Source organism: Trichoderma harzianum (genome assembly GCF_003025095.1).
Source record: "Trichoderma harzianum CBS 226.95 unplaced genomic scaffold M431scaffold_3, whole genome shotgun sequence".
Classification (NCBI taxonomy): Eukaryota; Fungi; Ascomycota; class Sordariomycetes; order Hypocreales; family Hypocreaceae; genus Trichoderma; species Trichoderma harzianum.
The window spans coordinates 1,086,180-1,100,052 of NW_020209251.1; the positions used below are offsets into that span (position 1 = coordinate 1,086,180).

Consider the following 13,873-nt stretch of genomic DNA (forward strand, 5'->3'; position numbering starts at 1 on the left):
AGCCAGAGAGATAGATTTGCAATAAGACTGCGAACTCATATAGCAGCAACGTAAGGCCATTATAAGAGTGGTAAAAGGCCTTGCTTGCCTATTCGCAGCTTATATTGCTGAAGAAAGACGTTTCAAACCTCACAGTATCATGACACGTTGTCTGTAAATGTTGTGTCGTAATAAGTAAATTGAGGAGGCAAAAAGATTGCCATATTCTGGGTAGCAGCGAGAGTTTATATAGCCAAGTAAACTGGTGAGCAGTCAACAGATATAAGAGATCAAGCAACTACCCGTAGAGCTGGCGGAGTGAATGCTGCCTCATCCTATGTGATGACGCAAAACCTTGAGGGCATATTATGTGCCTATCCAGCTCTGACCATATAAAAATGTGCAGTGAATTAACAAAATACTCACCGCTATTCTCAGCTACCCAATGTATAACACTCGATGTGCTGTGTAATGGAAGAAGATAGAAACACACAAGCTCTGGGCGTGTGGTGATTGGGTGGGAACTGATGGAAGCATACAGATGAGTCTTCCACCAATTCCGATTCCAAGTTCAAAAAGGGGGGCGAAAGAGATTTATCGGAATATTGCGTACGATGATGGTGGTAACTCCTTGAAAGTGTAAATATTTATCCCGCTAACCATTGCCCTGGCTATCCTCGTAAAGTATCCATATTCTGTTATCATACCGATCGCTGTTGATGCTACATGTATCCGATTTGACCTGCCATCAATACCACAAGTTTCCCGTACTCCATCCTAAGAAAATCACACCCATAAATGATTGCAAGGACTTCTCTTCTTCTGTGTCTAACTGTCTTTGAAGTCTCTAGGCCACTTTGGTTTTTGAGCCTCCCAGGTCAGGCTGACGCCTTCTTGTCTCGCCAGCCGCCGAATTCTATCAAAAGATTCGCCGGATATATCCGCAACTTCTATGCGTTTCAGTTTCACGAACTTTATAACATCTTGGGCCGTGAGCAGGTATTCCGCGGGCCCAGAATTGGCTGACCCCAGCTTCACCTCCTCCAGAAGCGGAAATGTTTGTAGAAATTGGACCAGCGGGTGATCCAATCCCTTCGTATAAGTCTTGAAGCTGAAGTCGTAGATGCCGAGGCATCGAATGCTCTCAGCCCCTTCGAGCCATTTATACTTCAAGATGTGTTCCCAACTCGTTTGCCCAGTTACCTCGCTGTATCTGGGGAGAGGGAAACAAATGTCAAACGAAGATAGTTTTCCTGATCTTATAGACGATCCAAACAGCCTCTCTGCTAAGTTTGGCGCCAAGACCAGCTTGGAGAAGCGCAAAAACTCTAGATTTTCGTATTCGTATGAAGGGTCTTGGTACATGCGACTGAATATGTCGTTGGCCGTCTGTTCAGTGTTGGTGTACTGCCAGTTATAGTGTATATCCAGAGCCTTGAGTTGCTTTCCGCCATTCAAAGCTGTTACGCATCTATGCGCTTCCAGGGCAGATGATCGGCCCTGCTGAAGCCAAAGGTTGTTGAAACCCCTTTCCAACACTAACACTTTCAGATCCACAATGGTGACAGATTTGAGATTGGGAACACAGCAATTGTCGAATTCCTCACCCGTTGGAAGCCTGCAATCTAAAAGGAGGCTATCCAAATAGAGCTGTTCCAGCTGGGGAGTACTTTTCAACAGAGCACACTGAAACAAGTTAGTTTGCGATTCCAAGAACGTTGTTGATTTGAACTTCTTACAACAGACAATGTCCACGGTTGTTCTCTACCCTTGGACAACCTGAGGTGTCTCAAATTAGGCATCAGAGGCACCTCCATGTCGCCAAACCATTGTCTAGGAAGTCCCGATAGAATGAGAGTCTCTATATTACGAACAATGGACAATAGAAAGAACCGATAGGGGTCCGCGCCTGCAGAACCAGGCCTGTAGAAACGATGGAATCCTTCAAGATTCAAGTATTTGAGATAGCTTGGAGGTCGCATGAGGTCTAGGGCTTCACACGGGTTAATTACCTCCAAGCGTTCCAGTCTGATTCCGGCGGTCAAGAAGGCGTTGAATTTCCTCCGATCCAGGTATAGTTTGCGAGCATCGCTTATTACAAGCTCCCTAATATTGTTCGATGAGTAGGAGAGCAATTTCTTTAGGGAGTCAAATGAAATGGGCTTTTTGGGCACTGAAGCACCAGTGAATTGGAGCGATCTCCAAAGTTGTGCACTTGCTGGCGCTGTTAATGCGCTCTTCCAAGATTTGGAGACACGCAGACATTGGCTAGACAATACAATATCTTTGGGTTAACATTTGACCAAAACAGATCAAGTGATTGTGCGACGTACCACAGCGTTGACAGTTCCAAGCGGCCAAAAATATCCAGTATAAGTTCCGTCGGTAGATGAGCCTTTGACATCCAACTAAGACTCAGAAAGTCACCCAAAGGGTCAACCTTGGCAAATTTCGGTTTGAGGGGATTTCGAGCTTTGTCAAGACGCTTTATCCTTGTTAGCATTCTACTTTTGAGCCAAGAGCTTAAGATAAACAAACGTACTCGGAGATCATCGACTTCAAAGTCGCCCCTTTCAAGGAATATCAGAATGCCATCCGTCAATACTTTGAGTGAGTCTACTGGGTTTTCTTCCATCCGCAGAATCTTGCTTGCCCGAAGATATCCCTGTATACGGTAAGCAATTAGAAGCTGCGATACGTGATGAGGTTGTTCAAGAGATGCATACTTCGGGCGAACATGGCGCAACGTCCATCATCCTCCGCGCATCAGCTAGCGCTCGACGAAGATCTGGGATCTTTTCAAATGTTCCAGCTCGGTAGTTTAGAGCTTGTATATGAAGAGGATTGCCGCATTCGAGTGTTGGCAAACCAGTAGCTTCTTGGTCTGGTTGTGCATCTTGGTCAAGCTCTTGGCCTGTTGACCCGCTTCGCTTCCTCTTTTTCTTTTCTATCTCACATGGGCAAAGCTTGATAGCCTGAAGGCAGTTAGCAGGGAGGCTGCACAGGTTAGTATTGATGATGAATGATTGCTGACATCAGTGAAAGAACCAAGGGCCTGCTTGTAACGCTGGGCTACATATTTCGCACGGCCGTCCGAAATGGCTTCTTGCATTGAAACCCCGCCATCAGGCGACATGATTGTTGAGCATGCACTCTGGTTGATGGATCCCGAAAAGATGTGCGTTGAATCAATAGAACATGATACCAGCCGGGACTAGAAAATAATTAAAACTCAGGCATGCAAAATGGCAGCGCGTCGCTTCGATTGCTCGAGAATGCAGTGCTTGTAATGTATTTGTAGATGGTGGAGGTTGTAAAGAAGTTGAAAGTGGACGCGATTCTGCTAACGCGTGTTATGGAAAGGATTTGATCGCTTGTTAGAGGTGCGACCGCCACTATGCAGGCCTTCACCGGTCTGCAGGTCTCAGCTACATTACTTATTGGTGCCTAATAGATAGAATCACCAATCAGAATCACTTTGCAAGATGAAATGAAAAAAGCAAATAAAACTGATGAGAGGCTGATTGGACTTTTACTCGTTCGAGTCGCATAAGCAAACAAGGTCACACTATGGTTATTAATGGCTTTACAACTTCATCTCCACTGGATCACCAGGCACACACCCAATATTAAGCATACCCTACGTATGCAGGCAAATCACATTTCCTTATGCATTATTACCACAGCTAAAGAGAAATGCAAATAAACCAGGTTTCCAATAAATAAACGCCGTCTAGAGATTGATTTATCTTTTTTTTTTAACTGTTCGAGGAAACAAAAGGTGTCGCTATTTCAACCATAGGCCCAGTGTAACTATTTAAGACGAACAATGCCGGCAATAAAGCCCCTAACACCATTGCTAATCCAGCACTCTTCGCCATCAACCAAAGAACTTGCAAATACTGGTTGCTCCATAGCTAGTCCCCTGGTTTTCTATCGTTAGCCAATCCATGGTATATAATTTGTGTCAATCGAAGCTCGTCAGCTCACCTTTCCAAAGCCCACCGTCTCGAGGTGCCGTCTTGACCACCACTTCCAGCTCCCGGGTCAAAGGCCGCAGAAACTGGAGGAGTGACCCATTGTCCATCTCGCCAGAAATATGGCGTTGTCAAGCTTCCCTCCATGATGGATTTATCGTCTTGGTTGGTCAATAAGACCTCCCGCTCATCGGTCAGCGCAATGGCAAGCCTCTGGCGGGAAGAGTCGTACATTTCCCTCTTTGTCGTCTTGTAATGTGTGTACTCTGACGCTGCCGTTTGAGCATCGTCGAGCACAATTGCCCAACATGGAGTTTTCTTGGGCTCCCCGGGAGTGGATGGAGCACCGGGTGAAGGCAGCCGCAGAGGAAATAGATTTTCAATGCTAACCGCAGCTGTGTTGTTCTTCTCGAAGCTCATGATGCCTTCACGGCTAACAACAACTTTGAAGCGAAGCGGAGTCTTTTGAGATGGACCGATGAATTCTTCAGCTGCTTTGATTAATGTTTCCAAGCCCTCCTGGCCTGAGAGAAGCTGGACAGCCTTGTCCCACTGGAAATGGGTTGCTGCCCGTAGCATACGATCACGATGGTAGTCGAGCATGTAAAAGGACGACTTATTGGCGGTATTCCACCCAGCGTAATCGATATCCTTGGAGGCAACCTCTAGTAGAACGGGGTCATACCGAAGAGACGTAAAGAGGGAGAAGTTGTCCGTCATGATGGTCAACTAAACCATGCACTGACAAGATGGTGAATGTGGTGGTCTTTGGGTGTGTCGTGTGTGACTGTTCAAGTTAACGTCCAGAACTATGTGCCACTACCTAATTTGTGGTAATGAGTGAATATGCATGGTTAGATGATGATATGAAGCATTTGAAGGACGTACAGAGTGTATATGGATATATGCCTACATATATGTAATCTCATATGAAAATTGGTCAAAGATCTTCCGAAAATAGGTACTATCTCACTAAATGCATGTATAAAGCAGCTCTCGCGAACCGGAGCTTTGGAGGGGCTCACAGTGCGCATCTCAAAGTGCGCATCCAATTACATGTACCCAAGTTCAAATGGCTATAAAAATTGGACAGCAGCCACTTAGCGGGTAATGCAAGAGCTTTCACAGGATGAAAATAATGACGAATCGGCTTTAGGAATTACCGCGGCTTGCGATGGAAGCCGAACGGCTTTTTTCAGGCTGGGGACACGGGCACATGTACATATTTCACACATGCAGCTCTGCCTGGTCATCATCGTCTTATTAGTGGCAGTTTCACCTGTAAGAGCCGGCAGCTACGTATATATGTCTTGCAGAAGTATTACGACAGTTTTAATTGAGGTGGGAATTGAAATGGATCAAATAATACAGGCGGCATTTCGCAGCGTGTAATGGGCCAATGGCCGGACGGGCATATGACACGAAATCAACGGAGCACTTATCCGCGACCGGCTACGGTTTGCCTCTCGCCAGCTGCGATGATATCACCAGACGCTGCCCTAGTACTAACAACCTAGTCATGTCATCCTCATCATATCATATCCAATCAATCACATAGTAATGTCAAACCTCGGCACGCAGCAGATTGGAGGAGATGCAAGGCAAATAAATATTCAAAACATTGAAATCCAAGTACCGTAAGTACCGTATTCAAGTGAAAGAGATTGTACGCTGCCTCAGGCATCTCCAGGCGACCCGGTGGTGCGTATTCCAGTCTTGATTTTTTCTCTCTCAGCGGCTAGAGGCTGGTGGAGAAAAAAAATAGCAGAGGCAGGTTCAGTGGGCTGGGATCCAAGTGGGTGGTTTTTTGCGCTCAATCGCTTCAGAGGTGGGTTAGTAACCGCCCGTGGAAATTTCGACTAGAGGATTGAACCTTCTGTGCCATCATTTCTTTGTTCTTCTGCGCGTGCCCAGCTGCTGCAGCTCTTCCTGCGCCCCGACATCATCGACGGTTATCCCAGCAGCATCTGCGTCTGTCGCCCATATCTCTAGACCTGGCAGCGCTCTTCATACGACCCCCAGCATGTCTCAACCGCTGCCGTCAATGCCTCCGGGCGCTGTTGCCGTCGACGCGAGCTCTTCTTCCACCTGGGACAGGATATCCTCGTGGGTTTCAGAGAACAAGGCCGTCGTCTACACCATTGCCGGCGTGGCCGTTGTCGTCACAGGTGCTGGAGTTGTCTATTATCTGAATTCCGATTCGGTACGTTTTGCCCATTGCCTGCATAACATAGAGGGGTTGTCTGGGGATGCGATGCTCGATTAGGCATGACGACATATGGATCGCACAGCTGTGCTGCCGTCGTCGCCGAATTGGGCCGGGGAAAAACAACCCGGATAGCATGGACAAGGCGATGGAACGAACGTGAAGATCCTGTACTGTATTCTGACTCGAGCCTTTCGCAACAGAAGTCCGATGCATCACCAAAGCTCAGCAAGAAAGAGAGGAGGAAGCGCAAGGAAGCCGAGCGCAAGGCCGCCGACACAAAGGCCTCACAGCCCAAAGCCACCGTCGAGACCGAATCCGAGCTACCGGAAGTCGACGAGGCTTCTGTCCTGCAGCTGACCTCCGAGGTTCGAGAGCAGTACGCCGCCCGTCTGAAGCAGGCCGGTAACAAGGCATACGGAGACAAGGCGTACAACAAGGCCATCGAGCTCTATTCCCAGGCTATTCTCTGCAAGCCGGATGCCGTCTTCTACTCTAACCGAGCTGCTTGTTATAGCGCCATGAGCGAGTGGGAAAAGGTCGTCGAGGACACCACGGCTGCCATCACCATGGACCCTGATTACGTCAAGGCTATTAACCGTCGCGCCACTGCCTACGAGCACCTGAAGATGTACTCAGAGGCGCTGCTCGACTTCACTGCCTCTTGCATCATCGACAACTTCAAGAGCGAGGCGACTGCCCAGGCCGTCGAGAGGCTGCTCAAGGTCTTCGCCGAGCACAAGGCCAAGGAGGTCATGGCATCCAGACCAGCCAAGCTTCCTAGCCCCATCTTCGTCGGCAACTACCTTCAGAGCTTCCGACAGAAGCCTCGCCCCGCTGCTCTTGACGACTCAGTCGAACTTCCCGTCGACACCGGTCTCGGACAGCTGCAGCTCGGCTTCCAGGGACTGGAACAGAAGACTGCCGAAGGATACGAGGAGGCCAGGCAAGCGTTCGAGAAGGCCATAGAGCTGGGCGATCTCGGCGAGCATGAAGCTCTCGCTTACAACCTGCGGGGTACTATGCGCACCCTGCTCGGCAACCACGCCGAAGCCACCCAGGACTTTGACAGGAGCATCGAGCTCGACCCCACGATGACCCAGAGCTATATCAAGCGAGCTAGCATCAGCTTGGAGTTGGGCGAGCCTGACAAAGCAGACGCCGAGTTCGCCAAGGCCCTCGAGCAGGACAATGACGATCCCGATGTCTACTACCACCGCGCCCAGGCTCACTTCATCAAAGGCGATCTCGCTAGCGCGCAGAAGGACTACCAGAAGTCTATCGACTTGGACAAGGACTTCATCTTCTCCCATATCCAGCTGGGTGTCACGCAGTACAAGATGGGCTCCATTGCCTCATCCATGGCCACCTTCCGCCGATGCATCAAGAACTTCCCCAAGGTCCCCGACGTCTACAACTACTACGGCGAGCTGTTGCTCGATCAGGGCAACTTCCCCGAAGCCATTGAGAAGTTTGACACCGCCATGGAGATGGAGAAGCAGTCCAAGCCCATGTCCATGAACGTGTTGCCCCTCATCAACAAGGCTCTGGCTCTCTTCCAGTCAAGCGCAGACTTTAAGGAGGCCGAGAAGTTGTGCCAGAAGGCCCTTATTAGTGAGTACCCCCCCGTTTTTCACCCCCTTTGTCTAACAAATATTAACAATGTCTGCAGTCGACCCCGAGTGTGACATTGCTGTTGCTACTATGGCCCAGCTTTTGCTGCAGCAGAACAAGGTGACAGAGGCGCTCAAGTACTTTGAGCGCGCTGCCGAGCTTGCCCGCACCGAGGGCGAGATTGTCAACGCTCTTTCATACGCCGAGGCCACACGAACCCAGGTCAAGGTGACGGAGAAGTACCCCAAGCTGGCAGAAAGGTTAGCAGGCGGCCCAGGCGGCGCTCCCGGTCTGCGTATGCCTTAGATTGTCATTCAACCATGATGCCGGGCGAATAGGTATACATCCCCAATGCCAAGAAAAAAAACACAACAAAAAAAATCGGAGAGAACAAAGATAGGAGGATAGCCCTCGGATACGCACATGCACAGATACAGGCTGTTGCGTGTGACAAGTTATGAACCTAGCGTGCTCATGTAACACCGATGTACATGGCACAACATATTTTATACTGCCAACTGGAACGATGTGAGAGTTGGAGGAAACGGTTGGAGTTTTTTTTCATTCTTTCTGCTCTTTCGGGCTCGCATTCCGCCTTCCCCTTCTCTTGGTCCTGTGGCGCAAGGCAAAACAGAAGATTCAGCAATTATCACCAAACACTTTACGGGAATTGATTTAGTTCATGGTTCAGGGTGTATAGGTAAGGAAGAGAGAGAAAAGGGGAACGAATGGAGCACACGAGAGAGAGAGAGAGAGAAATGTGCGAAGGACTGGATAACCTTAAAGGGGAGGGAGGGCAGTGTGGAAAATCAAGGGGGTAAAAAACGATGGAGGAAAAAAATTCGCTTGTTAATGCAGAAATGAAACCTCTCTGTACATTGATACTATAATGGCATCTTACGTCCTTCGATATGTAATGGTGTCAAGAAGTACTCGATCATTTGTATTTGTACTTGTATTTTTTCTTTTTTTTCTTTTTCCTTTTTCCTTTTCTGTTCCTTTTGGATCTGTCACCATTTGTTCGCCCAAACGAAAACCGTTGTACGAGGAGAGAGAACCAAAAGCATGGAGCTGTGTGTTTGTGTACCTACCTAGGTATGGATGGATGAGCGGATGGACAGACGGATGTATTACTATCATCACTTGTATGAACCGGGAAGCAGGCAAAAAGAGACTCCTCTCATAAAACAAATCCTCGTCATTGTCCACTTCATAAAGTTATAAAAAGCCCTATCCTATGTTCATCCGTACCGACCACATGAACTCTCGCCCCTATTCCCTTGTCCATCCTCCCAAGTCATCAGCATCCGAGAGTTCATGGCATTAAGATTCATCAAATCGGCTCCCCTCCATTTCCACGCAATCTGCTTTTTCTCCCCCGCCGGGTTATTCATTCTCCCCATCACTCGCCGCTGCAATCAACGCTACTCTCCATCCCTCTTCTCCCCAGCGTAGCGTCTCAAAGTAAGAATTAAGGTTGTACAAATAGTCGTTCGCTGCGGAGAGGCGTAGTGCTCTCCCAGTGGCAGTTGGATACATATTTCATGGTCTAAGAAGGAAAAAAAAAGGAAAATTAATTACGCCCCGTGAGCCATAGAAAGAGGCCCCCCCTTTGAAGTTTGAGAAATAAGAAAAGGAACAAACGCAAATCCGGAACATTTGGCCAGATGGTGGTCAAGACCGATTAATGGCTTTTGGTCAAGGCCACGCCGAGACCAACACCGAGAGCGATGGCGAGACAAATGAGGAAGACGATGAAGGCGCACCACCATTTGAGACGGCGGGTGCGGCGGGCATGCTCGATACCTTGGCTGACTTGCTCGTTGCCCTTCTCAATGTTCTGGACTGTGTTCTCGGCGTTTACCTCGGCGGCAACAACCACGTTCTCCTGTTGCTCAACCATGGCAGCAAGTTCCTGGAAGAGGAGAGCGAGCTCGGAGAGAGTCTGCTCGATGCGCTGGAGCTCATTGTGGCGAGCACGCACATTGCCAAGCAGAGAGGCAGCGTGACCAGTTTTGTTGGAGCGAAGCTGGAAGAGAAGAGCTAAGGTCAGCAATGCTTACGCTTATACACTCCACACAAACAGGCGCGGGAAAGGAGTAAAACCGAGCCTTCGGAGAAGAAGGAAATCACTTACAGCTGTCTGGAAAACACCCTCATTGCTCCAGTCGGCCTCTGTGGCCTGTCGCACCTCATCCTCCGACGCTTCCGGGTTCACGATGCGGTACTGTCTCGCAATCTGCTCCCTGTAGCGCGCCTGGTAGTCGCGCTCAATGCTCTGGTACTTGTCGAGCTCGGACTTGAAAAAGGTCTTGAGCGACTCGAGCTGGGTCTGCTTAGTGGTGCGAGAGGCGTCTGTTGTCTTGAGCAGGTCGCGCTCAAGGCCCTTGATGCCGTCCTTGATGGCGGTGTTGCGGATTTGCGTCTGCGCAACGTAGTGATCCAGCTGCTCGTTCGCATCCTGGTCAGTAGCGCTGAGGGTGCGCTGATGCAGCTGTCCAATGAAGTCAATGTCGCCAGTCAGGGCCTTGATGTCGTTGCGCAGGGTCTGCACGCGGCTGAGGAAGTCTTGCTGTGACAGAACAGAAGGCCGGGCGCCCTGCTCCTGGGAGTAGCCATTGCCGGCGGCGCCCTGGTTGTTGTAATCCTGCAGCTCATAATTGTTGCCGGTGTTGTACGGCGAAGCGTTGTCGCTCGTATTGGTGGCATATGGGTTCAGCTGCCCGGCGCAATTTTTGTTAGCATCGTTGGTTCAATGCTTTGCAGTACGCGGATCACGACCGCCCTTGCAGCGACGATTCTGCTTACCTGACCATAGCCGCCGCCGCCGTAGCCAGACTCCTGGGTAGGGCCTTGCGAATAAGGATTCTGCCCCGACATTGCTGGAAGAGCGTCTATTGAACTTTTGATTTATCGCTGGTGATGGAGGTGGTGATGATGCTTAGGCAAAGGGACTAGAGCAGGTGCGAAAGCTTGGCCTTGCGGTGTCGCAGCTACGCAGGGAAAGGTGGTGAATAGAGTCGGAAGAGACGGTCTGGTGCTTGAAGGGTTCGAGAAGAATGACCAGTACGAGTACAGAGCTCTAATTGGTGGGGAGACTCGCAGTACAGTACAAACCAGCAATAGCTATACCGAGAGCTGCTTCGGGTGGTGCGGAGGTGGAGGAGGAGAAAAGAGGTCAGGACGGCAATTTGTTTTGCGCGTCCTAAAGCGGCAGATGGCAGAGGCGCAACACTACTGTACGAGTACGTTAGGTGAAGAAAAGTAAGGCCGAAAAAAAAAATTTGACTGGACGGGAATCTTGGAGGTACATGCAGATGTACTGGTAGATGTAACCAGAGGCTCAAGGCAAGGCAAGGGAACCAGAAGGACCCCGGGGGATGACGTACGGGCGATTGCTAATTTAAGCCGCCGGATAGATAGTGGCTGGGGATGCCGTGGAAGGGATTGGAAAACTGTAACTGTACTACCAAGCAACGAATTCAAGGCAAAAAAGAGAGCTTGTGGCTTGTTTCAATTTTTCTTCTCGTTCTTACCGGCGACCCGAGGCTGCAGAATTCCGGCGTGTCCTTCAACGCAAAAAAGCTTGGCTCAGTGTCTGGTCCCTTTGCTGCGGATCAGCGGAGCACTTTGTCAGCGCGCTGCGCCCAGTGGTTAGTGGTTGTGCTTAGTGGTTAGCAACTGGCGCCATTACGCAGCCCGCTAAATATGTGAGCCCTGGAGGTGTCCTCTGCCATCATCACGTCCAGTGCATCAATCGTTTTGACAGCTCCACAGGGCCCTTTGCAGGCCAAATAGAGCAGCTGCAGTGGCCCAAGCGCCCGCCAATCGATGCGCATCAAAGTCATGGCCATGAACCATGCTTGAATTCCATGGCTTGGGCTTCCCAAACGAGCCAATGGACGGCATGCCGGAGGATGTGATCATTGCGCGTCAGTAGAGCCAGGCTTCAAGTTAGTGGCCTCGCCAGCTGCTAGTAACGGCTCGAGGCACTAAAACATTACTAGGTACCTATCCAATTTGCTCCAGTTGGTTGATCGCCATCTGGGAAATAACCTTTTCATCAGGGTCTGTCCTGGCTGGTTATCCATATCAAACGCAAAAACACAGCAATGAGAATCCCACCCATTTATGTCGTTTGTAATTGCGCCGAATTGCGCTCCAAGACACACTGGACGATTCATGCGAGGAGCGGCACGTCAGATGTTTGTTGGATCAGATGATGGGCAGGGGTCGGTAGCTTCGTATTCATCCAGGGCGTACAGTAGTAGCGGTTACATCCTCTGGTACATGTATTTTGCATCAATTGATCTCCTCTTCCTGCTCTAGTATGTGCATGTGCCTACTAGGCGATCCATTAGTGCAAAATCCGTGCAGCTCATGGCTCAGCGCTGTTTAAAAGACGTGCTCACAAACGGTTCCATTGCAATTCACATGCAGTGGTTCCTGACATCTCTGTGAAAGTATGTAATCACCCATTTTCATCTTCATACCTGTCTGGTAGCGTCAATTGATACCGAACCCTTCCTATTTATTTATTATTCATATTGGTTCAAAAATCAATTAATTTCACCACAAAAGGCCCAGTGTGTATGTACAATAACCTGAAACTTCATTATATACAGTCGTGATCCCACAGTGTGTCTAGAAAATTCAATCCCACTACCCGCTTGGATTCGTCAATCGCCAATGCGCATACATTAGCCATTGTAAACCAATGAGATACACGCAATCTCTTTCGACTCCCCTCCCATCCTCATTACAATACTCTCGGTGGTGTATACAAGTATTGTAACTTTGGAGCCGTTGACGAAGCTTTACGTCGCCATCGTGGCGAAGCACTCTCGACATGATTACTGACTTTCCATCAAGTGCACTTTGGCCTTGGGGTCAGCTAGTCTGAGCTTTAGTTCTGTCTGAAGCCCGCCACAACTTGGTTACACCCAGTTCGTCCAACCACAGGCCGCTTGGTATTCTAGGAGTAACGTGAAGTATGCAAAGAGAAGAGGTCGGAATCTCGATTTGCAGATGCAACTTCCCTCGCCGTGAATTAAAGATAATTCTTCTTTTTGGATGTTCGTGTGTATTGAGAGAGATGCCACTCCACGTCACCGTCCTTATTCTCAAGTGTACCGCCACGGATCTCGAATATCCTCATCGTCATTCGGGGGCCAACCTCGGCAAGCTCAACACTATCGTAGCCTGTCCGTACGAAAACGTGGTGTCTGACTTCAATGCTGTCGTCGATATTTTTAAACGTCACCACTCGGTTACCAATCTTGGTCTTGCTAGTAATTGGCTCTCTGGGCGGGAACAAGTGCTTTAGGACTTTAACAACCCGCTCTCCCAAGCGAGTAGTGAAGCCATCGAAGATGAGGTGAGGGTATGACTCTGACACGGTTCCTCGAACGCTACCAGGAATATCGTGGCGGAGCACAACGTTGTGTAGGGAGAATGATACTGTCGGTCCGTGAGGGAAGTGAGAAATGGTTAAAGCCGTTGGTGTACCACGATGCTCGTGAAGCAGAAGCATGTCGGATAGGCCTGCAGACTGTGCAGACTTGACGAGATCAGGCAAGATGAGGTTACCACGGTTCATTCGGATGGAAGTTGGTAGAAGAAGCCTGATTTCCTTTGCGAAGGCTGATAATCTGGCCGAGGGGTCGCGAGAAGTCGTTACAAGAACTCGAGAGTCGACGATACCGGACAGCTGCGCATACTCGTCGTCCAAGTCCAACTGCTCGTTCGTAGTAAGGTCTCGTGATTCATCATATTGGTAATCTTTCCTCAGTGACTTGTCATTGGCGATTGTCGGGTCCAATGGCTTTCCCGAAGCGAGAGAGGCTCTCAGCTTAGCTCTTTTCTCACTGATTTCGGCATCTCGCAGCAGAACCGCTCGTCGGTACAGGTAATCCCGCCTCTGGCGTGCTTGTTTGCGCTGCAATCATCCAATTAGTAAATCAAAGATCCCCATTCAATATCCATATGACATTCATTGCAACTCACAATCATATTGGCTGCTCAAAGTCTTGATGAACAGGTTTGACTGGTTGAGCTCAAGGCTGGCGCGAAGACAGTCGAAAAAAGTTGGCTTATC

At 49.3% G+C, this 13,873-nt stretch overlaps 5 protein-coding genes across 5 annotated transcripts; 1 reads left to right on the forward strand and 4 right to left on the reverse strand.

The window, feature by feature from the left end:
- Positions 1–403: 403 nt before the first annotated feature.
- M431DRAFT_136485 (hypothetical protein) lies at positions 404–3,407 on the reverse strand. The gene is made up of 6 exons (XM_024912549.1): positions 3,014–3,407; positions 2,706–2,954; positions 2,522–2,644; positions 2,313–2,464; positions 1,719–2,247; positions 404–1,665 (listed from the first exon to the last, which is right to left on the reverse strand). The coding sequence occupies exons 1-6, from the start codon at positions 3,113–3,115 to the stop codon at positions 808–810; spliced, it is 2,013 nt and encodes a 670-aa protein (XP_024777310.1). The 5' UTR covers positions 3,116–3,407; the 3' UTR covers positions 404–807.
- Positions 3,408–3,670: 263 nt separating this feature from the next.
- Positions 3,671–5,082, reverse strand: M431DRAFT_517274 (hypothetical protein). Its single transcript, XM_024920327.1, has 3 exons — positions 4,845–5,082; positions 3,970–4,743; positions 3,671–3,904 (listed from the first exon to the last, which is right to left on the reverse strand). Exons 2-3 carry the CDS (start codon positions 4,674–4,676, stop codon positions 3,793–3,795), a joined length of 819 nt encoding a protein of 272 aa, XP_024777311.1. The 5' UTR covers positions 4,677–4,743; positions 4,845–5,082; the 3' UTR covers positions 3,671–3,792.
- A 607-nt stretch (positions 5,083–5,689) lies between these two features.
- M431DRAFT_505206 (hypothetical protein) lies at positions 5,690–8,338 on the forward strand. Its single transcript, XM_024918599.1, has 3 exons — positions 5,690–6,159; positions 6,366–7,776; positions 7,835–8,338. The coding sequence occupies exons 1-3, from the start codon at positions 5,980–5,982 to the stop codon at positions 8,080–8,082; spliced, it is 1,839 nt and encodes a 612-aa protein (XP_024777312.1). The 5' UTR covers positions 5,690–5,979; the 3' UTR covers positions 8,083–8,338.
- Positions 8,339–9,319: 981 nt separating this feature from the next.
- Positions 9,320–11,043, reverse strand: M431DRAFT_346279 (hypothetical protein). The gene is made up of 3 exons (XM_024914447.1): positions 10,585–11,043; positions 9,914–10,495; positions 9,320–9,805 (listed from the first exon to the last, which is right to left on the reverse strand). The coding sequence occupies exons 1-3, from the start codon at positions 10,654–10,656 to the stop codon at positions 9,461–9,463; spliced, it is 999 nt and encodes a 332-aa protein (XP_024777313.1). The 5' UTR covers positions 10,657–11,043; the 3' UTR covers positions 9,320–9,460.
- A 1,783-nt stretch (positions 11,044–12,826) lies between these two features.
- Positions 12,827–13,788, reverse strand: M431DRAFT_479212 (hypothetical protein; the record flags this gene model as incomplete). The annotated part of the gene is made up of 2 exons (XM_024915750.1): positions 12,827–13,714; positions 13,783–13,788. The coding sequence occupies 2 exons, from the start codon at positions 13,786–13,788 to the stop codon at positions 12,827–12,829; spliced, it is 894 nt and encodes a 297-aa protein (XP_024777314.1).
- Positions 13,789–13,873: the final 85 nt, after the last annotated feature.